Raw genomic sequence first — 27,086 nt, forward strand, 5'->3', positions numbered from 1 at the left:
AGAACATAACCACATCACTGGACTGTTTTGTGTGTCTTTATAAACTAAATTGCCAATTCCTTAAGCCAAACAGAACACATCACAACACCCAAACAGAATCCAATAGCCATTTCCATTTCAGTAGAAACCAAAGTCAGTCAATAAGAATATCACATTAACAAATCGGTGTCTGAATGTCCTAAGTAGGTATCTTAATACACCTCATTAGACACACAAGAAGAGAAAGGGAAGCTGTTGCAATCATAACCTATTCATCAACATTCTTTTATTATATACATTTTAGTTATCAGCCAGGCTATCATATGCTAGAGAACATAATGGCAACACTTTATTATAAATGGGACATAATCATAACTGCTTTTGGAGAGTCATTGCAGTATTAATCATGATTAATTATGTTTGTATGGCAGGAATATATAATATTGTGCCAAATTCAATTGTGGCTTAATGAACAGTCACTTTAGAAATTAGGCTACATATAAGAGAGTGTCAGAAAATTCTACATTAGAAGGATATAATATTTTGCTCAGGAATAAGCTACCAAACGAAATATCTACCTGCATGGTATCACTCAAGAAAAATTGCACATAATTGCAACAAGTATGAACATCTTTTACATTTCTGCTTACTGATTTCATAATTGCAAGTAAATATATTTATGCCATGCCTGCCTCCAACCATGGAACTCCAGAGGACAAATCTCTCTTCCAAACATGGACCACTTTAATCATGCTGACCTTCAGGAGCACACCTTCATTCTTGTACCCTATTAGTACTCTGACAATGCCACAAGGGAAACAAACATCCACGGTTAGCCTTAAATACTTCCATAATTTGCAGAATGTATTTTTTTTTCCTTGCAGATTCACCACATCAAACACATATTTTGATGGATCAAAGAGAATTGCTTTCATACTTAAGCATGGATGCGAAATGTATGCTTACAGCTATCATGCTGAAGATCTGCGAGACATGATAATGCATGAACGGTTAGAAGTAATAACTACTAACCCTAACTTTAATGAAAATCTTATGTTCTCATTAAGCTATTTTAAATCAACTAACTTTGCTGATGTAAGTTTTCTATGTCACTTGTATTATGGGTGTGTTGGGATCAATCCATGCAGTTGCTCACATAGAAAGAGCAAGAGTTGCTTGATTATTGAACACAGACAAACAGAAGGTGATCATTTAATATCTGCTTCTCCTATTCTTGTTCTCCCTCTCTTGTCTTTAACCTCTGATATATATTAACTTCAGGCCTTTCTACAAAACATTGGTAGTTTCAAGCAATAGCTCGTCCTTGATAAGAAGTCTATCACTGACCAACATATCTGTACCAGATTCTAGGATGTTCTGTGAATATCTTCATCACCAGCTGGAAATTATTAGTAGTTTTATTTAGTAAAATTCTCTGGCATTCTTTTCCACCAGTTCACATTCACTCTGATGAAACAGAACCCAATTTAGGCATTTCTTTCAAAGGAGAAAAGGACTGAGGTGAAATGTTCACTTTTTTAATAGTGTAGGAATATCCTGACTCCCAGTCTTCAAAGCCTCACAGCCAAAGTCTGTGGTCTCCATGCTTTCTCACCAATGTTTCCATTAGATCCAAGAAAAACCTGAGAAAGCTCCTTTCACATGGAGGTGCTTTAGGTTGGAAAGACTAGGAAACCAAGGAGGCCACAAACGAATGGGAAATTGTGGATCAGACAACGCCAACAATGAACAGTGCCACCTTCAGTCATGAAAGAATTGTAAAAAGCCCAAGAAGACCTTAAGAATAATATTGCAAAAGAAAAATCCTTTTTGCGGGGGGGAGGGGGGACTTTTTAGAAACTGCACAGCTGATTGACTTCTTGCTATATATGAATGCCTTTTGAATCAGGCCTTATCCAGTTCAACAGCTGGAATAAGAAGGATCAATGCTTTTGCTGTAAAACTTACCAAATAAAATGAAGCTTCAGGAGATACTCAGTATTTTCAGTTTCCCCCATATAGGCTTCTGCTCCCTTAGGCCCAAGACAAAGGAGAAATAAGTAAGTAAGTAAGTTAAACAGGCATGGGTCACAGAGAAAAGAAAGGAGAGGGTTGTTCAAATGAGCACGTTGTTCCTGGGCCTCTCAAAATCTAACAAGTGTCTGTATTAGGCTGCCAGTCATCGTCTGTGTAAGTTCAGCCACTTGTTCTTTCTTCTGTTTTGCTCATCATTCTGTAACATGTTAATGGTGCTTACAGGTTGTTCAGGATTAATGAGGCGAATGTCTGCAGTCATAATATTGCTTAAGAACACATCGCTAATACTAAATTTCATAATTTAATTGGGCTGGGTCTTTCTTCCTTTTTTTAAGAAAGCAGATGAGATGATTAACAACTATATGGGCCTTTAAGCTGTGAAAGTTGCCCTGTATGTATTTGGGCTCAGTGGTTCATAATGAGCTAGAATCTTGTCTGCTACTTAAGTGGGAGGGTTAAGAAAGGAAGTATTTTCCCCAGGTTGGGACACCAGGAGCAGAAACTCTGAGGCAACCTGAATGGACTGGGACTTACTTGAGGACTTGCAAGGAAGAGAACTTTTGCTCCTGAACAAATATATAACCTTGAAGTAAGGAAGGATCAAGACAAAATTGTAGACCGTGACTTAGAATGTTTATACAAACTAGAAAACAATGAAATAAAAGTGATTATGTGTGTTTAGCTTAATCCAAAACTCCACATGATCCTCCACATTTAAAAAAAAAAAAACACCCTGTTATTCACATACAAGTAGTGCATTAATAAATGTGTTTTATCTCAAAATATGAGAACTTTTTTAAACTGATCTTTAAGCCTTTCCTCTGTGTAGATATTTTTTTCTCTATTTACCTTTGAATAATCAAAAGAAAATACATTCTATAGGTTCCATTTCTATTTTAAGCACACAATTATAGGAAATCAGGTGCATTAACTCAATGAAACTACTGTGAAATCATCACATTGTCCATAATGTTAAAACTCTATAATGAAATCTTATTCATTTCTATCATGATGTAAGTATTGAGTTTACAGGAGTTAGGAAAGCAGATATAGGACTGTAACCTTAAAGAATTAATATAAAAGAATTTGAAACTCAACTACTGCCAGCATAAAAGAGGAATGAGTGTAAGTCTACAGGTGTGGCATTTAGAGGCTTGGCTAATTTTTAATATCAAATTAATGCACGATCATATCAAGGAACTATATGGGAGCAAAAGAGATCTACTGGGAATCAGAAAAGAAAGCAATCCATATATATATGAATTATATATATATATATATAAAACCAAACAAATGCACCTTGTTACACAAAGTGGTCCAAGGCCACCCAAAAACCACCTTTGGGTTTTAATGCTACTAGAGCAGTGGAGGCCAGGCTCAACTTTGGCCACCTTGGAGAAGTCATCCTCTAATGACAATGACAGAACCTCAGGAGCTTGATCATGTCTGGAATAAGTAACGTCGGGATAAATTTTAGAGGAACCAAGGGGAGCTCCATCTGACTATGACGTTAAGACCCCATTGTACTATGGTTATGAAGCAAATCAGTGGATACACTGAATACACACAATATTTAACCTGTTTACTAAATTAACCCATTTCCTGGGCTTTCCCGGTGCATAGTATTATACACTAATAAAATGACTCCATATAGCATGCTAAGCCACATTCACATGCATTCTAACAAAATCCCCAACCAAGTTTAGCATTGTTCATAAATGTAGACACTATCTTTGACCATGTTAAGCATGTTGTGTGAATGTGAGAAAAAATTGGATTTCACAACCCACTTATCCAACCTGGGTTAACAAAACACAACTGCCATGTTCACATAACATGCTGTGCCCATACAAATATGACCTAGTATGATGGCCTCCTTCACTCAACATTCTAAGATAGGTGTCAGAATCTCACAACATGCTGAACTACAAGGTCCCTAACCCAATTTTAGTCTAGAGTTCTGAATGAACTCAGTTTTAGAAGAGTGTTGGTCTGCAAGAAAGGACTTCTCTGGAATAGCCTTTTGATGAAATGCCTTGCTCTCATCACTTTTCCAACCAATTCCATCTTCTTAAATATGTTGGACTGTTGGAACAGAATATATTACCTAATTCTTGCTTGGGCTGGGCTCCTCTAGTTCTACTACTGAGGGCTGTAATTACAGAAACAAAGTTTGAATTAAAACCTGCGGCTTACATGTTGCTCTGAGCCCCATTTTGGTGGACCTTAATGCCTTCCAAAGTTGCATTGTAGCCGTTCTTATCTGGGAAGGTTAATGCACCTATTAATATGTGTGTGTGTGTGTGTGTCATTCTCTCTCCAAATCCTTCTGAGGACAACAACAACAAAAAGGCCAAAAACATCAGCATCACTGTCATACTCCCTTACCCTCCCTCCTGACAGCAAAACAACAACAATAACAACATTTTAAAAAATAAGGTTTTAGCTAAAAAAAATTGCCCTCTCCTAAATTCTGCAACCATTTTATCAGTATCTCGGTGTTTTATGTGTTATTTTCTATTGTACGTGTGTTAAGTGCCCTCTGGGCAGAAAGGTGGGGGAAAAAACTGACCTGAATGGTTTCCCCTCCCCAGTCTTGAAATGAAAAGGATTCTGATAGACAACTGAGCTGGTATGAAAAAGCCTTTTTCCTTCTTGCAGATTAAAGTTTGTACCAGGCTCAGTCAGTCTGAAAAAGAGAGAGAGAATGCCAGTAGCCAGCCAATTTGGCAGCTTCTGTCAGGCTTGTCAGTTGCCAAGACAGTTTCTGAAATCATACACCTAAAATGCCCAACTAAATCAATGCCAAGCTTTTTATATTCCCCCAGGGCTGCTAACGATGAAAGTCTACTGTTAGCATTGAAGATGACAAAGATCTTGAGATGAGTTTTCCCATTTTGGCATCAGCTAGTAAATTGGCCACATAAGATGAAGAGAGGGAAAGGGCACATGGATACACACTAGAAACTTTTGTTACAGGCCGCACTGCATTCACCCATGGTTTCTTTCAGCCATAGATTGTTGAATAAATTATAATTGGCTGGGTTCCCTAAATGTGTTAACAACCAATGCTTGAGTTTACACAAAATGTAAACCATGGTTTCTAGTGGAGCAAATCAAAGCGCCTACTTCATACAATGAGCTAAGTCCCAACCAAACCAATCACAGTATGGCTTAGTGCAATATTGAAGTGGTAGCCCATCCAGGATTGAATTTATACTCTTCAGGTCTGAGGCAGGTTATTAGCATAAATAGTATAGTGCTTGAAGAAGTGCACAAACCAGCTTGAAAGTTTTTGCTTACTCCTGTGCCATGTTGATCATTGCAAGAAAGAGGAATTTTTCATCTAGCACCCTGGTCAAAGCAGATGTTGATTAGATGACTTCTGTCTTCCGTTCCTGGGATTTGTTGGAGCCACTCTCCCAGCTTAGGAGTCACAGCCCTGAGTGTTCCTACCACTACTGGGACCACTTTGGCCTTGACTTTCCACATTGGAATTGATGGAATATATATATATATATATATATATATATATATATATATATATACACATACATACACATGTATGTATGTGTATATATATATATATATATATATATATATATATACACATACATACATACATACATACATACATACATACATACATACAGTGGTGGTGATAGATGTAGCAGTGCCAAGTGACAGCAACATCAGGAAGAAGGAGTACAAGAAGCTGGAGTAGGACCAGGGGCTGAAAGAGGAACTAGACAGGATGTGGAAAGTCAAGGCCAAAGTGGTCCCAGTGGTGGTAGGAGCACTCGGGGCTGTGACTCCTAAGCTGAGAGTTGGGAATGGCTCCAACAGATCCCAGGAATGACATCAGAACTTTCTGTGCAGTGCTAGGAACAGCTCAGATACTGTGCAGAACCCTCAAACTCCCAGGCCTCTGTAAGACAACCTGAGATTGAGGAAGACACATATCACACATAGAGGTAAGACTCTGTGTGTGTGTATTACTGCTCTGTGTGGTGCATAGTCCGGTTAGTCTTCATATCCTAGAGATCCAGAGGATGAACATTAGCATATTTAAACTATTTAAACTATAGCTCACTTTTAATTTTTTAACTTAATGTATCATTTCTTAAATTAATGGCCAAGTCATTTTTTTTAAATCTTCCAGATGCCTCCAGCTTTCAGGCAGCATCGAATATTAACTACTGATGGCTAAAAAAAAAAAGGAAGTGGGTATAAGGGAACAGCTTTTCTCCTGTTTTAATGAAAACTCTTATAAGAAAGGTCAGCGAAGTATAAGAAATCAATCATTCATAAGCCATCTTAGATTCACGCTAAAATATTTATGAACAATAAACTCAGCCTGACAAGACAAAGTTCAGCTCAAAGGCCTCTTATGACAACATGACCAGGTTCTATAAGAGTTAGTGTATAATTATCAGATTAATGGGGGACCAATGGAGATGTGTCCAATTTTATTGCAAAAGTCTGCAAAGAGCAAGAAACTAAAATGACTGTGCAGAACAAGAAGCTAAATCAAATAACTCTCCACTTCAATCCTCTCTAACCTACTTGGCAAATTTAACTAAAATCAAGTAAATAATGACAACTTTCAATCCTCTCCTTTTCCACACATACCATGTTTTGCCCATTCAGGTGCCTTCTTGCTATGTCTTAATAAAAGAAAAAAAAGAAAAGCACACTGAGAGGTCCCCAGATGAAAAAAAAAACTTAATTATAAGATTAATTAATACTTGAATGGAAGTCTTTTCCTCTCTGTGTCATCTAAATGGATCACCTGTTGGAAATGAGGTAGTAATGGTTTCATATAACAGCATAAAGACCTAGTAGTTTAGATGACTTCCTCATATGTGAAAAATAAGTGTGAAGAAACCATGCATGCATAGAATAAGCCTGGTTACATTCTTGTTGACTGTGGGATGGGACTCACTTCATGTACAAAGTATGTTAGTATTTTGCATAGTTGAAATCCTAGCCTGATCACTGTTTTCCATCAGGTGGAAAAGTTTTGCATGTAGAGGTTGGGATATGTGAAGAAACATTGCTCCCCAGAGTCACATATGTGGTCAGTAGCACATTGACAGTAAAAGCTCATGGCTATTGATTAAAACAGATTCTGTCCAGATTCCTGATGGGTGGAAATTTGTATATTTCACTTCCAGCAGAACCCAGCTGGGAGAGATGCAAGCCAGAATGAAGTTTGCCCAGCATTTGTTCTTCCCTAGGAAAAATTATGGTAGAGGCAGTACTCATTTCAGAAGCTTTACAAGGCACTTAGGAGGTCTCTAATATCTTTTTATGTTAAAAAAAAGCCTGGTATGCTTATCACAGTTGCAGACTATGAGGATAGTCACATAGCCATTCTGGGAAGCATGGAAAAAGGAGCTGTGCTCTTCATAAAGTAAGTACTGCTATAAGCATGCCAATTAAGGAGGAGAAGGATCTCACCAATTGTAGAGCTTCTAAGACAAAGGTCATCTCCCCTCTTCCCTCCCCTCTTCCCTGATCTATTCTGGTAAATTTCTTGGATTATTTATTTATTTAACAAACAGACAAACAAAAATTAATGTATCATGCCAAGGACAGTTCATACATTCAAACAACTAAAAGGGGTTCCCATAAACTCCTGATTCAGTGCCTGGAGGAAAACCTGTCTTCAAGATCTTTTGAAAGACAGGCCGGGTTGGGTCATCTAGATGTAAGAGAGAATGCTGTTCCAAAGGGGAGGCATAGTGTGAGAGAAGGCATGTTTCCTGGGTCTCACAAGATGTTGTTGTTTGAGTGATGGGACCTAGAGCATGCCAACCTTGTCAGATCTTGGACAGGAAAAAGTAATGAGAGAGAGATGGTCCCACAAATAGCCAGACCCTGTACCAGGAAGGATTTTTGAGATGAAAACCAGGATCTTGAATGTGCAACTCGCATAGTAGTGGTGATACATAGGTGATACATAGGTGAGATGTGCCCATAATGACTCACACCATTGCATTCTGGATAGCTGTAGCTTTTGAGTGGTCTTCAAGGGCAAACCCATGTATAGCACATTGCAATAGTTCAGACATGAGGTGACCAAGTCAAGAGTAATCATGAATAGGGCCTCCCCATCCAGGAATGGGCACAACTGGCGTATAAGGTTCTCCTAGTCACAACTGCCATCTACTGTTTGATCAGGAGCCATGAGTCTAGAAGGACTCCCAAACTTTCTGGAGCAATGTGATTTGATCCAGAATCAATTATCAAAGATCTCCAGATCAAGGTGGCATCAAATCCGCAGCCATTCATCCTTTCCAGGATTGAGCCTAAGCCCGTTCATCAGATCCCCGCAGCCTCTATATACTGAGACAGAACCTTAATAGCATCACTTGATTGGCCAAGGGTTGAGATATATAACCAGGTACATTTAGCATACTGATGATACCTGTAAGAATCTGCAAGGCTCAGTTTCCAACAAAAGCAACTCCCATTGAAACTGATGTAGGTTCAAAGAAGAATTCATTTATTGAAGACTAGTGCACAGTTGTAAAGCATTGCTGAAACTAAAAGCCTGCGCACACCCAACTCAATTTTACCCCTTTCTCTTTCACCTCCTTCCTTCTATCCCGTAGTCCTTCTTGCGCATGCCACTGGGTCTCTCCTGGTCTCATGCTGGTATGACCTTGGGCATTCCTGAGAAACAGATAACAGTCCATCTGTGCCTAACAGTTCACCTTCTAGCTTTTCCCCCCTCCCCACTTCCTCTTGTAATGGCAGAAATGAAGCAAGCAAACTAGCAAGATAGTGAATTGATTGTGAGGCTTCTGACAATGCCTGACTCCATGAAAACAGATGACTTATCCAGTGGCTTTATGTAGATATTAAATAGGAACAGGGAGAACAATGAATCCTGAAGCACCCCACAAAGCAAGAACCTATAGCTGAATATCTCTCACCCTACCAGCATTAACTAAAACTGGTGCTGGAGGAACCTCCTATGCTAGTCCAGAAAGATTTTATGATCAATGGTTTTGAAAGCTGCCAAGAGATCAAACAGGGTCAGAATGGATACCCAATCCCCATACTAGTCCCATCATAGGTCACCAGAAAATGGGATCTCACTATGCTAAAGGTTGAAAGCCAAGTGAAACAATCCAGATAATGATCTTCTTCTAGAGCCTTCTGAAGCGGCAGCTTGCCCCCTTCTCAACAATCTTCCTTAGAAAGAGAAGGTTGGAGATGGCTCAGATATAATCAAACACCATACCCTCCTTCTTGAGAAAGGGATGAACCATTGCCTCCTTAAGTGCAGGTAGAACTACTCTCTCACCCGAGGATGAATTTACCATTGCTTGGACCCAACTACATGCTATCTCCTTAACCAACCAGAAGGGACCTAGATTGAATACACAGGTGATTCCACTCACAGCCCTGGGGATCCTGTCTTGGAACAGGCTCAAACCCCTCCCAGATAACCAAGCCAGATTACCTTAGTAAATTCAGAAGGACCCGCACAGCCAGAGTCCAGCTTAAAATTTATCTGACAGATGCGTCTAATAATCCTCATAGTGTCCTTTAGATGATCCTCTGATCCAGCCCTCCTAAGAGGGTCTGGGTCACCTTAAACAGGGCCACTGGCAATTTTAGCAGATAAATAATTACATTTTGCTGCTTATATCACAATGGTGTAACTCTTAATAAAAGCTCTTACCCATGTTTGATTGGATTCACTCTTCATTTTTATCCAGTGGTGCTCTAGGTGTCTCTAATTGAAAAATCAGATAATAAATCTGCTAGATTTGCAGAATCATTCCAATACTGTAGTTTTTCAGAGATGTAGCCTTGTTTTTCAGAGATGCAGGATGGTGTAATGCTTTCTCCATAAAATGTTTTCTGCTAAACTATGCATAGATAAGGGGCAGAGGAGTGTTCTAGTGTAATCCTGTTATAGTTTTAACACCTCAGCAAGAATTAGTAATCCCAAAGAGAATGTTCAAGAGTGAGACCAACAAAGGGAGCATTCTTAAATCCTCTGAATTTACTTTGAGAAGTCCTCCACAAGGATTTAGTGATCAGCGACTACTGGATGTGGATATTTGATTCAAAGGCTAGTTAAGTGAACTGACTTTCCAGATCAAAATGTCACACCCGTTTAGTGTGTGATTTTGAACCAAAGGCTTCCAAATCCATGTGGATGGACTTCTGCGCACAGGCAAAAACCTCCTTTTTGAAAAATCAGATTGATGATCTCAGTCAAATTACCTGGATTTGATGATGCAAATCGGCTATCTGAGTTGGTCTAACGATTCAGACAGGATCAGACTGATTTTCTAAACTGAATCAACACTTCAAAGTGGATCAGACCTGATTCACACAGGCATAGTAATATTGCTTTATACAGGTTTGCTTTCTTCACAGTATAATGGCTATCTATTGTTTCCTGTGTAGGTGTTTTTTGCTTGTGTCTTTCACCACTGGGGCAGGGTAGGTAAAGTAAGGGCCAGAAGAGTGAAGCTAAAGCTTTGGAGACTCATTTATGGCCATCTCTTTCCCAGGGTTTTTTGTTCAGATGAGTGGAGTCCCAATTGTTGTGTTGCAGTACATTTTAGTCTGGTTACTCTTTTATGATTTTAACTGGTTTTTAAAGTATTATATTGTTTTTGTAGTTGTAGCTAACTTTTGTATACCACCCAGAGTCACTTGTTGAGTTGGGTGGCCATATCAATGTTATAAACGTCCTCAATTTTAGAAACTGGACTGAATGACATTGTTGCATTCAAAATTGTTAATGGGAGGTGGGTAATATATTTTTTTAGAATTTCATGGCTGACCTAATGAAATACTTTTGACTGGAATAACAAAGCTAATAGATAGAGATAGATCACATCATTTGAACTTTTCTACATTTCTAATGATATTGCTCAAGCGACATAGAGAAAAACCTTTAACGATTAATTACAGATATGTAGAATTGCTAATACTCCAAGGCTCTGCCTCACAATATTCCTGCTAAAGTTTAGGGATAAAAATCAATCTGCTTTCACCAGATTGAATGCTGGGTATCAATGCATCAATGAAAGACCCGAGTCCCTGGAACTGTGGGGAATTAACACAACTATTCTATGGGTCTCCTTGCATTTGACACATGGAAGTCTGTTGAATGAAAACCAGTTGGGTCGTTTTGCTTTTACTTTCTTCTTTCTCCCCCCCCCCCCCCGAAAAATAACAAGTTGTACCTTTTTACCCTGGATCAGAACATTTATTTTCAGGTGAATAAACAAGCAGGCATACATTGTATCTCCTGTTTACTCATGCATAACATTTCATTTGCAGAGTGCTTGCCAGTTCCAGCTCTCATACCATGACAAGGAAATTGCTGTTTGTGGAAGTCTTGATTGTTATGATGCCCTGATTTCACCCAGAGAATATGAATATATTGCTATAGGACCTATATTATTTAAGATTATCTCATTTGAAAGGAAAACAAGGAATAAATTGGGTGAGCAAGATAAATCTCAGCCTTTCACTTCCCATTGGTATTGAGGCTTATAGCTGGATTCTGGAATGTGAGAAAGAAATATGAAAGCAAAGAAGATGGGTGGGGTGGAAAAGAAAGGACAATATTGCCAACAACTAAGAAAAGAAAAGAAAAGAAAAGAAAAGAAAAGAAAAGAAAAGAAAAGAAAAGAAAAGAAAAGAAAAGAAAAGAAAAGAAAAGAAAAAAGAAGTTAACCTACACGCTTGGAGCTATATATCCCCCACTCCCAGCTCCCAAGAAGACCATTTTGCCCATTCAGTGATACAATGTTCTGTTTTTATACCATTTTCTTAAACAAGCTAAGATGCAAAGCAAAAGGAAGCCCCTAGCTACCTGGCCAATTAAAAAAAAAATCTATGCAGAGTTGGATTTAATATTTGGATAAGAAAACATCAGGAAATCCTGAGAGTATGGGCTGAACTGGGAAACTGGAAAAAAAATCTGGAAGAAAGAAGTGGCAAAGCATTTCTTAACAATTGTCTTGACAAAGTTGTGGACTGATCCAAGGAATCACCAGAACTAAGCTCAACAAGGACATGTATTTTTAGAGGTGAAACTGATATGCTTAACCTCTGCTATACTTTATAGATCTGTGTTAGTTTACTCACCCAATCAGAGGGGAAAAAATTAAAAAGGGGTGATAGTGTTGATTAGCACGGTGAAAAAATAGGACTAAAATTAAATATAAAGAAGACCAAGCTAATGGCAATAGGTAGAACAACCAGCCTTAGGACCGACAGTGAAGTTATCGAAGTGGTAGAGAGCTTGTCTTTGAGGATCAACCATCAGCCTGAAAGGAACAAGCACTCAAGAAATACACCACAGATTAGCACTTGGTAGAGCAGCCATGAAGGCCTTGGAAAAGATACTAAAACAGCTGGAAAAGGCTCCAATGCTGGGAAAGGTGGAAGGAAAGAGAAGAGGATGGCCAGCAGCAAGGTGGATGGACTCAGTTACAGTGGAGGTGAGTGCACCCTTGAGAGTCCAGGTTAGGGACACATTGCCATGGAGAAAATCTATGCGATTGCTAGAAGTTGAAAATGACTTGATGGCACATAATCAATCAATCAATCAATCAAAAAGTGGTGATAACTTCAATCTGTTCTCCTCCAATGTTACTGCCGCTGCCATCTATACCTTTCGGAAGCCCATTTTTAAAATTAAAATGCAGACTCCAACTCCAGAAAAGGCCCCTGCCTACACAGAAATGCTTTCAAAGGCCACTCCGGAAGGCAAAAGTGGTTTTTGAGAAGAGGTCAGTGGAAATTAACTGTTGCAATTATAGCAAGTTAACAATTAAAGGGAAACCCTTCTGCTTGGTGCTGCCTTGTCATTTAAACTTTTGGTTAAGTTGCAGGCGTAGGCTCAGCACTTCTGTGATATCACAATGAATTCAATTGACTGAACTTCAAAAGGCATGTTAAGTGGCAATGTCTGGGGTCATTAGTTTTAACAATGTCAGTGTGCTCTATTTCATTTACCATAATTAGTGTACTTATTATTATTTTGCATGCTTCATCTACAGATGGTTCCCTTGACTCTCAATAGGTAGAGAACAGAAATAAATGGCTTTCCCCTCCCATTTTGCTCAAGCAAGTATTTATAACAAAGATGTGATAAATCTACATGCAAAGGCAAGGGCTGGGCTCAGACGTGGGAGCTGAACAATCACACATTTATGCATGCATACATACATACATATATACATGTTCCTCAACTTCTCTTTTTCTCTGTGAGTGAAACGTAGCTAGTGGAAAGGAACCAAATGGACAAATTTCCAGAAGAGAGAGTTAAGTAGCCTCTTTTTCCACCCCATTACTCCTACAACTAGAAGAAAGTGACAAGTTTTTATTGTTCTGGGATTTCATTAAGGTGGTATTATTCCAATGCTATAACTAATTGTAGAATGTTAACACCCATTTGTGTTCTACCATGAATGTTCCTTTTGTTGCTTTCAAATAAATGAAAATATTTTACTTTCTTGTAGCGTTGGCTCTTAAAGCAACAAAACTAATAATTTAGATTTATATCCTAACTTTCTGCAGGAGATCATGGTTTACATGGAGAGGGAGCATCTCCAGTCTATCCTCAGCAAAACAGCCTTGTGATGTAAACTGGATTGACAGAAAGTAACTGTCTGAATTGAACTAGGTCACTCATGTTCTGGTCTAGTTATTTATTTGTAATGGTGCAAAAGCAACGTCATATATAATTCACTGTGGTTTGGTTTTGGTTTTGCTGATCCCAAAATCCACACAAATACTATAGTTGTTCATTTGAGGTGCACCGAAGGGGGTTGTTAAAATTTTAAAAAGAACGTATATCAAGACTTTACATCAAGAACATATGGCAAAAATTCATACAACAAAGAAGAGCATCAGGAACATCTACATTTTTTTAAAAAGAAGTTCTTCAGAGAACTGACTAGCTACATCATGGAAACTTACATTAAAAAAAAAGCTATTCATTGGGGGAATAACAAACGGTGTGTTCTTGCACTAAACTATACATCAATCAGGGTGGATTTGTATCAATATGCACCTTCCTATCTACTATATCTCAGGTTTGTTTGTTTTTTAAAGCAGGCAATATGTAATTTAAGTACCTTGCAATCCTCTTTTCAATTTATTCTAATAGAGCTAAACAATTTAGTGCTACAAGAGAGTCAGATGCCGAAGCAGTTGTGTTCCGTACAATTTGCTGCATATTGTCACATACGATAGGCAATTATTCAGCTTATCCATTTTGTAGTATGGTTAGATAAGAAAGTTCTTTATTAAAAAAAGAAATTTATTTGCATTATTATTGCTAATTAAATTAAACTATTTTACAGATGAGATCTAACAATGTAATAATAATAAAAACCTGGCCAATGTTCTCATTAAAATGCAATGCCAAGAAACATCTGCTTTTAGACAGTTGTACCTTGAGGTATCTACTTTATATGAAGCTTTTAAAAATTAGGAAGTTTAGTAAGATTGAGAAACTAAGAATTATACACATTTTAGTTCTCTTTGTTTCTCAGAACATGTATGTATCAAAACTGGAGGCAACAACAATTAAGATTCTTCATGAAATTACAGAATTTACGATATTCCAGTGAACTGGTGGGATACCACATTTATTCATAGGTGCACTAACAATTTAAAATTTAGGATGAAATCCACTGAATTTACTGAAACTTAATTCTGAGCATCTTTCATCCAATACCCTGTTACTTCAAGGGAAATTAAAATTCAGCAGGAATAAACCCATTCCCTCATACTAACAACCTTCCTGAATTTTCATGGAAGTTGACTATATTCTCATGGAAATACGGGCTGCAGGTAGGATCTGAGAGGATGATGCTGTTGGTGATTCAGGAGTATGCTGACTGCAGGCAAGAACAGTACCAAACCTTGGAAGGAAGTCACCTGAAGAATCTTGTATGTTGTCTAAGATGATTTATTGATTATGTGCCATCAAGCTGTTTTCCACTCCTAGTGACCATATAGACAGAGTTTCTCCAAGACAATCTATCCCTAACCTGTTCTTTCAAGTTCCCAACAGTGCACTCATTGCCACTGTAACTGAGTCCATCCACCTTGCTGCTGGTTGTCTTCTTTTCTGTTCCCTTCCACCTTCCCAAGCATTAGAGCCTTTTCCAGAGAGCTGGGTCTTCACATAATGTGTCCAAAGTAGGATAATTTCAGCTTGGTCATTTGTCCCTCAAATGAGAACTCTGGGATGATTTGTTTGATGATCCATTGATTTGTTTTCTTGGCTGTCCACGATATTCTCAGCAGTCTTCTCCAACGCCAAAGTTCTTCCTATCCTGTTTCTTTAAAGTCCAACTTTCACTTCCATGGAGTGTCACAGGGAATACTAGGGCTTGCACAATTCTTATATTTGTTGGGATAGACACAACACAGTATCTTTTCCAAGGCCTCCCTTCTACCCAGTGCTAGTCTGTGGCATATTTCTTGACTGCTTGTTCCTTTCAAGTTGATGGTTGATCCTAAAAGGCAGAAGCTATCCACCACCTCAATGTCTTCATTGTCAGTTCTCAGGCTAGTTGTTCTACCTGTTCTCATTAGTTTATATTTACTTTTAGTCCCATTTTTTTCGCTGTGCTCCTTAACTTTTATTAGTAGAGCTTGCAGATCCTTTGCATTTTTGGCTATTAGAGTAGTGTCATCATCATAGTCCAGGTTATTGATGTTTCTTCCTCCAGTTTTAAAACCATGCTCAATTTCTTTCAATCCAGCTTCCCTTAATATGTATGTATGTATGTAAGTATGTATGTATGTATATGTATATATGAGGGGGGGGAGAGTTGTGCAAATTTTAAACATGTTTTTTCCAGTGCTAGATTATGGGAGAACAGAGCTCTGTTTTCCATATCTTGTTCTGCATGTAGGCTCCTTAACCAGATTATATGTCCTCTGTTAAATACCCAGTGTCAGTTTATGAAATGTACAATGGGGTGAACTCCTTTACAGTCCCAGGGCTGGTAGCAAATTTACTTCTCAATACTACCATTTCAGTCTACAGTGAGAAGAAATAGAATAATTCAAAATCACATGGGCAACCTTGTGTATGTGAGAAAATTCTCTATTTCTTGTAAGAAATACAAGTAATAAAGAAGGTGGGACAATGGATTCATCTTTTTTCACTTCTGCATGATAGCAATCTCTTGCTTCATTTGGGGGCAAATGTAGAGCAAATGTGTATAAACCCTAAACAGAGTTATAAGTACAGTCAGTGAAATAAACTACAAAAGTGTCTCTTTTTTGCATGAAACTCATATTTGAAACTCATGCAACTCTTCTGGTAGCTTAAACATAATATAATTTTGTTAATGTTTTTCATCTAAGATATTGTTTGGCCCTTAAAGATATTATCCTTCCCTAAACTGAGGAAGGAAATTCTCCACACTGTTTTTAGGCATTTCCTGCCACAATTTCATATTTGTACCTCCTTCTAATTGTTCTGGAGTGGAATAAGTTCCCTGAGACACATATACAGAGTAAATGTCACTCAAAGGTTATATGGCATCAAAAACCTCAAGGAAATGCACACTGAATTTCAACTATGTGCTTTGTTTTGAAAAGGAAAAACTTAGCCCTGCACTAATTTTTCTGGCATTTGCTACTTGTTTAGAATCAGTGCCTCAGGCTAGCCCCTACATCTTGAGTATGAAGTGGAAAATAAATTCTGAAAAGTTGAACTCCTTCCTGCATTGTTTCCTTAATTTAGCGTCCAAGAGGTGGGAACAATAACATATGAAAATAAGGTGAAACGAATAAGCTGCAGAATTGAGGAAAGGTCACTTTCTAGTTCTTCAACTACATTTTGCTTGGATGGAGCGATGGCCAATGGTAGAGCAAATTCTTGAAAAAGAACAGAAGTTCAATTGCTAGTATCTCTAGCAGCATGTTTCCTAGAGAAGGTGATAAGGAAGGCCTCTCTTCTGTACAGAACTTCAGAAGAGAGGTTTGCTTCATTGGACCTTCAGTCATAGCACCCATTGAAATGAGGTCTTTCAAAAGAAGGCCATTACCCTTCTAATAATCAACATGGAACAGCCATGATGAATCAATAATAGGAACTTCCTGGCATGCACAAACACTCCAGTTATTGAACTGAAGCAGCCAACGTTGTGAACTGACCCACTTTGAAGCTTTATTGAGGTAGAACAACTGACTTCCCAGAAGCGAAGCACCTCATTAAAGCAGATCATGGCTGATCTACCCGGGCTTATTCTACTGCAAGTTCTGGACAACCACAGCTAATCAAAGGGAGCTGGATAAATCAATATTCTGACTTTAGAAAGCAGTTGAAAATGTTCAGGCAACTCCTGGCTTGAACAAAAGGAAGTTTCAAGAGTACTGATTTTATCATCAACTCTTTTCAAGACCAATATTTAAAAAGGTTATCCAACACACTGCTTTGTCTCTGAAAGCAGCTGTTCTACAAAATTAGCAAGCTGTGTTGTTGTTACTGTTATATATGTTCTAAGTCTCCTATTTTTCCAAGTTTTTATAAAGCTCTATTTTAAAATCTTTTTAATGTGATCCCCAGGAGGGTTAACTGAAAAAGAGAAAGACAATATCATATAATTTCTTTAAACTTTTCCCTGCTTTCCCCTTCCCCACTCCACCCTTTTAGTGTATAGGTGTTATTGTGTTTACTGTATGAAAAGGAGCAAAACACGTGAATAAGAAATATATGGGGAATGGCATATGATGAGAGATCATACATTCTATTGAGTGCAATTTGTCATATAGTTTGCACAGAACAGAACTTATATCCAGTTATTGTAGAAGATGATTACCTTTGGCCACAAGACTTCATTCAGCTCCCTCTTCTACCCCCTCCTCTCCCTTCCTCTCCCCTCCCCTCCGCCCTCCTCCTCCCTCTCTTCCTCCTCCCTCTCCTTCTCCTTCTCCTTCTCCCTCTCCCTCTCCTTATGAAGCCCTCTCCAAAAGTTAGTAGTCAGAGAGCTGAGAATCAGCAGTGTGATTTCTCATTTTGAGCTGGGAAACAAGTTGATATTGACTCTGGGTGCCATCCAACCACATCTTAAGGTGGCTCTCCTTGGGGGGAACTCTCCTTCATTTACTATAGTTATGGATCTGACCCAATGCCTTGAGCACCAGCAAAAAAGAACTGTAACAGAAACTTAGTAATTAAATAGACACCAGAAATATTGCTGTAAGAAGGCAACCTCCACCAATCCAATATCAATCACAGATGTTGCTTTATTTTGTCAATTGGCTCTTGACCTTTTAACTGATTTTATATATGGTCTTCTTTAGTGTGCTTTAAAATGTTAGCTGTATTTTAATTCTTGTTAGCCAGCTTGAATGCCTTTTAACCAAAAAAACCCCCCATACATTAATCTGCCTTTTCAGCCTTATGAAATGACAGACAATCATTCATAGAATGGAAATGAGTGCCGCAGAGCACCCAGGAAACATGGTTCTGGGCTTACCAGATGTGCATTTCCTTTAATTCTGGAATAATGTTATAATTAAATCCTTTAATGGTTTTGGAAAAGTTTGCTCATGTTCATATTTATCCCATTCCTCTTCCAACCTATGCACATTCACACACATATAAACATGCCCATAATAGAGATCGTATGTCCTAGAGGCAAAGCCCCTTTGGCATTGATGGAAACTTCTCAGTAATCTTAGCATTTAAGTTCTGAAATGCCCATCCATCCAAAAACAGCCTAGTGTCTCTGAGACATTACAGTTACTAAGATGTAATACCAGTCAGAGGAGCGATGAACAAATGAACATCTGAACATCAAGACTCTGTGAAATATAAAACCAGACCAACCACCTCATTCCTGAATGATACTTTCAGATCATGACCAGTCATGACTTGGTTCCAGGTTTTGTTGAACTTAGGAGGGATAAAAAATGTAGTCCATTAAAATTTGTCATTGAATATACTGAATTCCTATCTGCCAATTATAGAAAGCAGTCTGGGATACATACAGTATACATGTATGCTGAAATTTGTGCATTTATGAATTTTGCAAAGTCATTCACAAAAATGAATGTTAGGCAAAACATGTTAAAATGTATATTAGAGGAAAATGTGGATATGCATCATACTATGGAAAAGATTGCAGAAAGTGTGCATACAATGAAAACTGTTCAGGAAAAATAGGTATGAGTATCAATGAAGATTTTTTCCTCAAAATTCATTAGCCATAAGGAGTTTACCAGAATAAAAATAAGGTCTCTCAAGATGCATTAGAAGAAACTTCCTTCCTCTTTCCTCTGCACAGTAAATTGTCTATCTCTTTTTGGTGCCTTGTCTACTGACGTTGGTGCTGAAAAAGGAGACCAGTTCTTAGTTTCTACTGCAAAAGGAAGGAGATGAAAACAAACCATATAATCATACCATATGGTGTCAGAAAGCCCAGAGGTTAAGCTCAGGCAATATTTTTCTTTCATTCCTCTCCAGCTGTTAATCTCTTTCTTGACATTTCTGGTATGTTCAGTTCCATGTCAGAGAAACAAATTGTCACATCTTCTTGGCAAGCTTTCAGAAGCTTCTCTCCACTACACACTCATATCAGCTCCATTGCCAGATGTCAGCTACACATAGGAATAACAAACACAGCTCTTGAGTCTGGAGATTATTAATATTTCAACAGGCCTGAAATGATGCAATCTCATGTTTATTTTCTTTCTGGTAATTGCATGTAATGAGTAGAAGCCACTGCTCTAACCATAAAGCAATTGTTACAGCCTTGATATTTGGAATAGCCATTTAATGACCCTTCCTTACAATGTACAATAGCCCCAAACTCAGCCTGACTTCCTGTCTTGGGATATTGGCTGTTATTTAGATATTTGATTGTTTCTGTGAATATACTACAGTACATCAATAGACATCAAAAATTAACTAAAACTGGACAATAGAATAACAAACCAATTAACAATTAACAACATAAAAATGTATATTCCTTTGGCATGATTATGCTGTTTGAGATTTAGGCTTGTAGCAACTATTCTCCTCTATAAAGTGGTGGACATATTAGAGTGGTCTGCCCTGAGTAGTTGGTAGATTCTGATGGATTCCAAATGTATTCCAAATCTGGGAAATGTTCAAGATGGCGCACCTGATTGTCTGCCTTTTGGAATGCAGGACATTGTCACAATCACTCCTAACCATTCTCTCCCAAAGTAGCATAGTTTGTTCCAAATTTCAGCTGAAGGTGATAAAGCAAGTCAGGAGACAACAGGTGGACAACCCATCATTGATCTAATCTAACTCTAGTAAGAACTGATTATTAAGCCTGTTTAGTAGTTGTGATGGAGACCCACACACATTTTTTTTTCTCATCCTCCATTGCATCCACTGTGTCACCCAATGGAGTTTTTCCAAGTAATTCAGGACCTTTTTGGAACTGGTTCAGAGATCATATAGATCCCTTGGTGCAGGAATATGTTAACTAGACACTTAGAGGGTAAAAATGAAATGCGAATAAAGTGCTTGGTTGAATTTAGCTATTTGATCCCTCATGGTTTAAGAGTTTATACATTTCTCCCTGTGACAAGGAATGGTTCCAATTTCATTATTGGACACCGTAGAGAAACCACTCCAGAACAGATTATAACAACAACAGCAACAACAATATCCTTCTTGGGCAAGATGCTCATATTTGTGATTCAGACAAACAATTATTCAGATTTAGACACTACTGGATGGAATGGGTTTTCCAAATCCATTTTGATTGAGATGAAGTCTGGTTTTGGCATTGAAATTGTCTTGGTTACCCACTTGGATGATCTCTGCAAGGAGAACAATAGAGTGACTGCAACCTTAATTAATTTGTCTGTATTTCTCAGCAATTTTCAGTACCTTTAACCATAGTATTCTTCTAGAAAGGCTGGCCAAATTAGGCATGGAGGAACAGCCTTGAAGCAGTTTCATTCACACATGACCTGGATGACCATCTCTGGATGTTACAGTAGTATTGGAAGATTTCTGCTTGATTCCATGGTGTTTATTCTGTGGGAGTTCCACAAGGTTCCATTTTATGTCCCATGTTGTTCAACATCTACATGAAACCACAGAATGAGATCATTCAAAGTCAAATGAAATAAAATGTCATCAGTGTTATGATAACGCTCCGCAATTTCTCTCCTTTTCATTTGATCCAGGTGACACTGTAGAATTGGTAAATCATTGCTTATCTGTAATAATGGACAAGATAAAAACCAAGAAACTGAAGCTCAGCCCAGACAACAAAGAGGTGCTATTATGGATATGTCATCTGTCAAGCATAGTTTCTCTCTTCTGGATGTGGCTGTGCTCCCCTTAAAGGATCAGGTTCATAGGAGGGTGCACCCGGGTCTATCTTTAATATGAAGCTTCTTTTACTCGCCCTGCTTGCTGTACCAGCTGCGGCTCTACTTGGATAGAATTAGCCTTGCAACAATAATCTATTTGGTGAAGATTTTTTATTTAATTTCTTGCAGTGTATGTGGGTTCAGAAACTTCAATTACTACAAAATGGAGTGTCAACTGTTTATAATTGGAAATATGAACAAACCACACCAGCTCTTTATCTTCACTTGATTCCAAGTTCATTTCCAAGTTCAGTTCAGGGTTTAGTTTTTAATCTATAAAGCCCTTCATGGCTTGGGACTAGAGTATCTGAAGCATCTTCCTACACGTTCCTACCTTACCCTAAGGTCATCTTTGGAGGACCTGCTGTGGATGTTAATTTTCTAAATATATATACTTACCAGTCAGCCGTGTGTTTATGTATGCATGTGTGTCTGTATGTAAATGTGTGTGTGTATATATAAAAGCATGTGTTTATGTATGTATCAAAAGGTAACTCTATTGCAGTTCCCAAAGTTCCTGTAATGGGCTATGAGAATAACCTTGAGAGACAGGAAGAAGACAACGGTCTGATAAGAGAAATCTGAGTCTGAAGGAAGGATGGAGGTGGACAAAGCATGTCAAAATGAACTCCCCTCGTCCTCTGGAACTAAAGGCAAGGGAGGAGGGAAGCACTTTCAGAATTGCAAGATTCTGCTATTGTAGTCTTACAATAAAGATAGTATTAGTATTCTTGGTTTTGATTTCCTGGTCTGGACTACCTTGAAGGGCTGACAGTTCCATGTAAGACAGTATATATCCAATTAGTATTGAAATCTATCTCTGTGGTTGCTAAGAATCGACAATGATTTGATGGCACTCACTCACTCGCTCAATCAATCAATCAATCAATCAATCAATATATTTGGTGATAAGCTGGCAAGGAAGGACTGCTGCTGAACTCTAAAATTACAAAGTAGATGTGTATGAAAGATAACAAAATTCTTCTCTAAGCCAAATTAGCATATATTTTGATGTCCTTTAGGCACCAGGCGAAACTGTGTTTAGGTATCCAAGCATTTAAAATTGTTGTCTGATAGTACATTAGTGAAATTTTCTTTTTTTATTTCTCAGTATTACTATGCAGATGATTGTATTGCATCTTTTAAAAATGTTATTGTAAACAATCGTAAAATATAGCACTTTAAAAAGGTGGTGTGTGAAATTGGACACTGGCTAATACATTTCAATAAAAATCAGTCTTGAGTACCTTCACTCAAGAATGAAATTATTTTCATTTGAAATGTGATTCTGGGGAGCTATTTTTTTTTAAGTATTTAATTCTAACCAAGTAAATCCTTCCTTGTGGGAGATTTTCCTCCTCCAGCCATGCAGATACAAAGAGATCTCTGAATGGCCTTAAATCAGATCTTTCCTAATCAGTCCATCTGGAACACTGGTGGTTGGAAAATAGATGAGGACATCTATTCTTTGCCTGCTGAAGTGCTCTTGAGCAATATGGGAGAAACTTTCTTTACATAATGTGGTATGAAATTACTCAGGTCTTGACACTTCAGAAAAATAATTATAATTCAAATAATGTCATAAATGGGTTTGTCTCAATTATATTTTAGATATCTTTTTAGGTGGAACAGAAACATGTCTCATCTTTCATGTTCTGATCAACACAGATAGAGTATGTTTCCATCCAGCTGGGTGCTATAGATACTTATTTGCTTACATAATTTGGGGAGCAGGCAATTTTCTAAAACTACAGAATTACAGAGAAATATGAAATCAAATAATAACTTTACAAAAAAATATTAAGACAACAAAGCTTAAAGAAACACACTAAAGAGATTACTTAAAAAGCTATAGGTATCTTAAGACTTTTCTTGATTGTCAAGAATGGGGGTGAATGTGGGGAATATTTTCCCTAGTAGTAATCTTTTTTATGGCCTTAGGGCCAGAAAATATTTTCCATAGTTCAGGGTTGTTGGGTTATTGGGTTTTGTTTTTTTTTTTGAGGGGGTGCCTTCAAGTCAGTCTTGACTCCTGACAATTGCCTGAAAAAATCTCTGTAGTTTTCTTTGCAGCATTTCAGAAATGGTTTGCTATTGTGTACTTCCTGGGGCTGAGAGAAGGAGACTGGCCCAAGGTCATCCAGCTGGCTTTGTGCCTAAGGCAGGCCTAGAACTCACAGTCTCCTGGCTTCTAGCCTGATGCCTTAACTACTACACCAAACTGCCTCTAAAACTGACTTTTGAAACCAGGGCATTCTTGCTGGTTTTCATAATAAGATAACTTTTTAATAAACAGGTTGTCCTTCAGACTACAAAATTCTAATTTAATTGTTATTGTTGTCATTATTAAACATATCTATACATCTCCATGCAAAAGATGTATAACTTGGAACTCAGAAGGAAATTTAGAATTATGTCCTGTGTCCCCAAACTTTCAAAGCAATCACATTCCTTAATGAATGTACAGATATAAATGGATGCAATTTGTTACACTTGCAGCGCTGACAAGATTGTCATGGAACTCTATGAGCAACAAGAATAACAGAGAGCACACTGCTTTTGCTAACTGCTCTATGTCTTCAGGGAATAGACTGATTTGTTGAACTAGGTAAAGCTCTTAGGCAGAATCTATGGATCTTTTTTCAGGTCCTGCCAAGTAGCCGCTAATGTTGCCTGAAAGTTTTCTATGTCTCATGCAACCCTCAAATTCCAATGCTGATTATCTTAGATAGGATCAGCCTTAGGATGATCATTGCTTAAGATTATTGCTTAGGATCATCCATGGGAAAAGAGACACCAGATGTTCAAACTGGCTTTACAAAAGACCGAGGAATATAAGATTTTATTGCTGATGCACACTGGATAATTGAAAAAGCCAAATAGCCCCCCCCCAAAAAAGTCACAATCATATGCGTTTCACAGCATGTCAAGCTCAGAAAAATGGGAATTCCAGAACACCTCATTGTCCTCATGAGAAACTTACATACAGGACAGGAAGCCACAGTATGGACAGAACATGCTGAAACAGACTGGCTCCAGGTTGGCAAAGGAGTGAGCAAGGCTGCATATTCTCCCCTTATTTATTCAACCTATATACAGAATAGATATTAAGGGAAGCTGGACTGGAAGAAGATGAGCCTGGTTTTAAAATTGGAGGAAGAAACATCAATAACCTGGACTATGCTGATGACACCACCCTGATAGCTGAAAATGTAAAGGATCTGAAAGCTCTAGTACTAAAAATCAAATAGCACATTGAAAAAAATGGGAGTAAAACTACATATAAAGAAGACCAAATTAATGACAACAGGTAGAACAACCAGCCTTAGAACTGACAATGAAGATATCAAAGCGGGTGGATAGCTTCTGCCTTTTAGGTCAACCATCAACCTGAAAGGAACAAGCAGTCAAGAAATATGCCACAGACTAGCACATGGTAAAGCAGCCATGAACACCTTGGAAAAGCTATTAAAATGCTGTAATGTGACTATACCTATAAAGGTCATGATCATGTAAACCATGGAATTCCCTGTGACATTCTATGGAAGCAAAAATTGGACCTTGAAGAAGTAGGATAAGAAGAGTATTGATGCTCTTGAACTTTGAATTTGGAGAAGACTCCTGAAAATACTATGGACAACCAGAAAACAAACAAATGATCATTAAACCAGAGTTCTTACTTGAAGCACAAATGATTAGGCTCAAATTCTACTCCAAGCACATTATGTGAAGACCTAGCTCTCTGAAGAAGGCTGCAGTAGTGAGATAGGTAAAAGGAAAGGAAAGAAGAGGATGACCAGCAGCCAGATGGACAGACTCAGTTACAGTGGTGATAAGTGCACCATTAGAAGACCTGAAAGACTAGGTTAGGGACAGATTATCATGGAGAAAATCTAACTATGTGATTGCTAAGAGTTGACAATAACTTGATGGCACATTATCTATCTATCTATCTATCTATCTATCTATCTATCTATCTATCTATCTATCTCTCTATCTCTCTCTCTCTCTCTCTCTCTCTCTCTCTCTCTCTCTCTATCATCTATTTAGCTATCTGCTTTTATTTTTGTAAAATGATATGAATTTTGCCAGCAAGCCACATCTTTATGAGGTAAAGAAATATGGCAAATTTCATAGAAATTCGTGTAGGAATTTTAATTTAAAGAGGATATTATTTTAAAGTGAATGCAATTCAAAGTTTTGGGGAAGAAATTTGCAGTGATAGGAGCCCCTGCTGTGGGAACCTCTCTTCCAAATTTCCGATGGATAGGTTAAATATGAAATGGAAGGGGAATTTGTAAGAAATGATATTGGCCCTTCCCAAATGAGCTGGAGGTCATTGTTGAGAGTTGAGGCAGAAGCACAAGAGATGTGCTTCCCAGTCTTTATCTTTGACTCCTGCTGAATGTAGTGTTGTGAAAGTGATGGACAGTGTCACCAACTTCTCTGAATTATGCAACAACCCAGAGTAGGTAGTTGAGTACCTACATAAGAAATAAAATGACCATACCAATGCTGCTCGGGGTGAAAGTTGGTGACAATAAAGCAAAGCCAGATGAAACGAATGATAAAAATAAGGATCTTTCCAGCCTCATGATCATTCTATAGTTAACTTACTGTGATGTTTGTGATCAATAATGGCCTGATTACAAGGATCACTCTGACTGAAGGACAGATCTGTTGGTAATTGAAATTCAATACTTCTGTCCCTACCATGAGGTTTTACATAGATTATGAAAGTTTCTTTTTTTTTCTTCCATAATATTTCTTTTTGCAAGATCTTGGTGCCTTGAAGGAGCGGATTGGAACCAGTCATTCCTTGAGGCTCAGAAATGGAACTGAGTGGGTTCAAGACTATTTTACTCCACCTTGGAGAAATGAAATCTAGTCCAAATCATCCTCTGTATCAGTATTTAGAGTTCTATTGTATAACTTACTTTTCTTTCCCAGAATCACAAAAATTGATATACATGCAAAAGGTGTATATATACAGTAGGTATACAAGTGTATTCTAAGTGAGCTAACCTTAAGTTTAAGAATGTATTTTGTACTTAATCTGTAATGCAGAATTGTGAAGAAGGTTAAGTTCAGGCCAATAACTTTATATATTGCAAACAAAATGTCCTTTTAATAAGTCAGTATTTATAAAGGAAAGGAAGTATGATTTTGTTTTTAATTAAAAAATGTCTATATTTATTGCAGCGGAAGTTTGCTTGTTTATTTATTTATTTATCTATTTATTAGATTTTTATCCTGCCTTTATTATTTTTTATAAATAACTCAAGGTGGTGAGCATACTTAATACTTCTTCCTCCTCCTTTTTTCCCCACAACAACAACCCTGTGAGGTAGATTGGGTTGAGAGAGAGTGACTGGCCAAAGTCACCCAACCAGCCTAAGGTAGGATTAGAATTCATCATCTCCTGGATTCTAGGCCAGCACCTGAACCACTAGACCAAACTGGCTTTCATAGTTAAAGAACTATGAAGACATTTTCTTTCTCTCCCTACCTCCCATATTTGGAAATTATGAAAAATGATTTGGTCCAGATGTGTCCATCCTGCCAATGGACAGGTGTTCATTTTACACACAATTTAGGAATTCCCAGTGCAGCTAATTGCAGGATGATAAATGCAATATTTAAATGATAGGAAAATGAATGTATCCATATGTGTCTATGGAGAA

General features: G+C 37.9%; 1 protein-coding gene across 2 annotated transcripts in view; it reads left to right on the forward strand.

The window, feature by feature from the left end:
- UNC5D (unc-5 netrin receptor D) overlaps nt 1-27,086 on the forward strand; it is a 417,169-nt gene that overhangs the window by 325,115 nt on the left and 64,968 nt on the right. The window contains exon 17 of one of the 2 annotated variants that reach the window (XM_088139129.1): nt 11,338-16,717. The exons of the other annotated variant lie outside the window; for it this stretch is intronic. Within the exon in view, the coding sequence (XP_087995255.1) occupies nt 11,338-11,416 (79 nt within the window). The 3' untranslated portion in view covers nt 11,417-16,717. Of the gene's footprint in view, nt 1-11,337; nt 16,718-27,086 lie in introns of those variants that run through there. 2 annotated transcript variants of the gene reach the window in all.

The sequence above is a fragment of the Python bivittatus genome, unplaced genomic scaffold (genome assembly GCF_059951505.1).
Source record: "Python bivittatus isolate LINGU-HERP-01145 unplaced genomic scaffold, Pbiv_v1 ctg000320_np1212, whole genome shotgun sequence".
Classification (NCBI taxonomy): Eukaryota; Metazoa; Chordata; class Lepidosauria; order Squamata; family Pythonidae; genus Python; species Python bivittatus.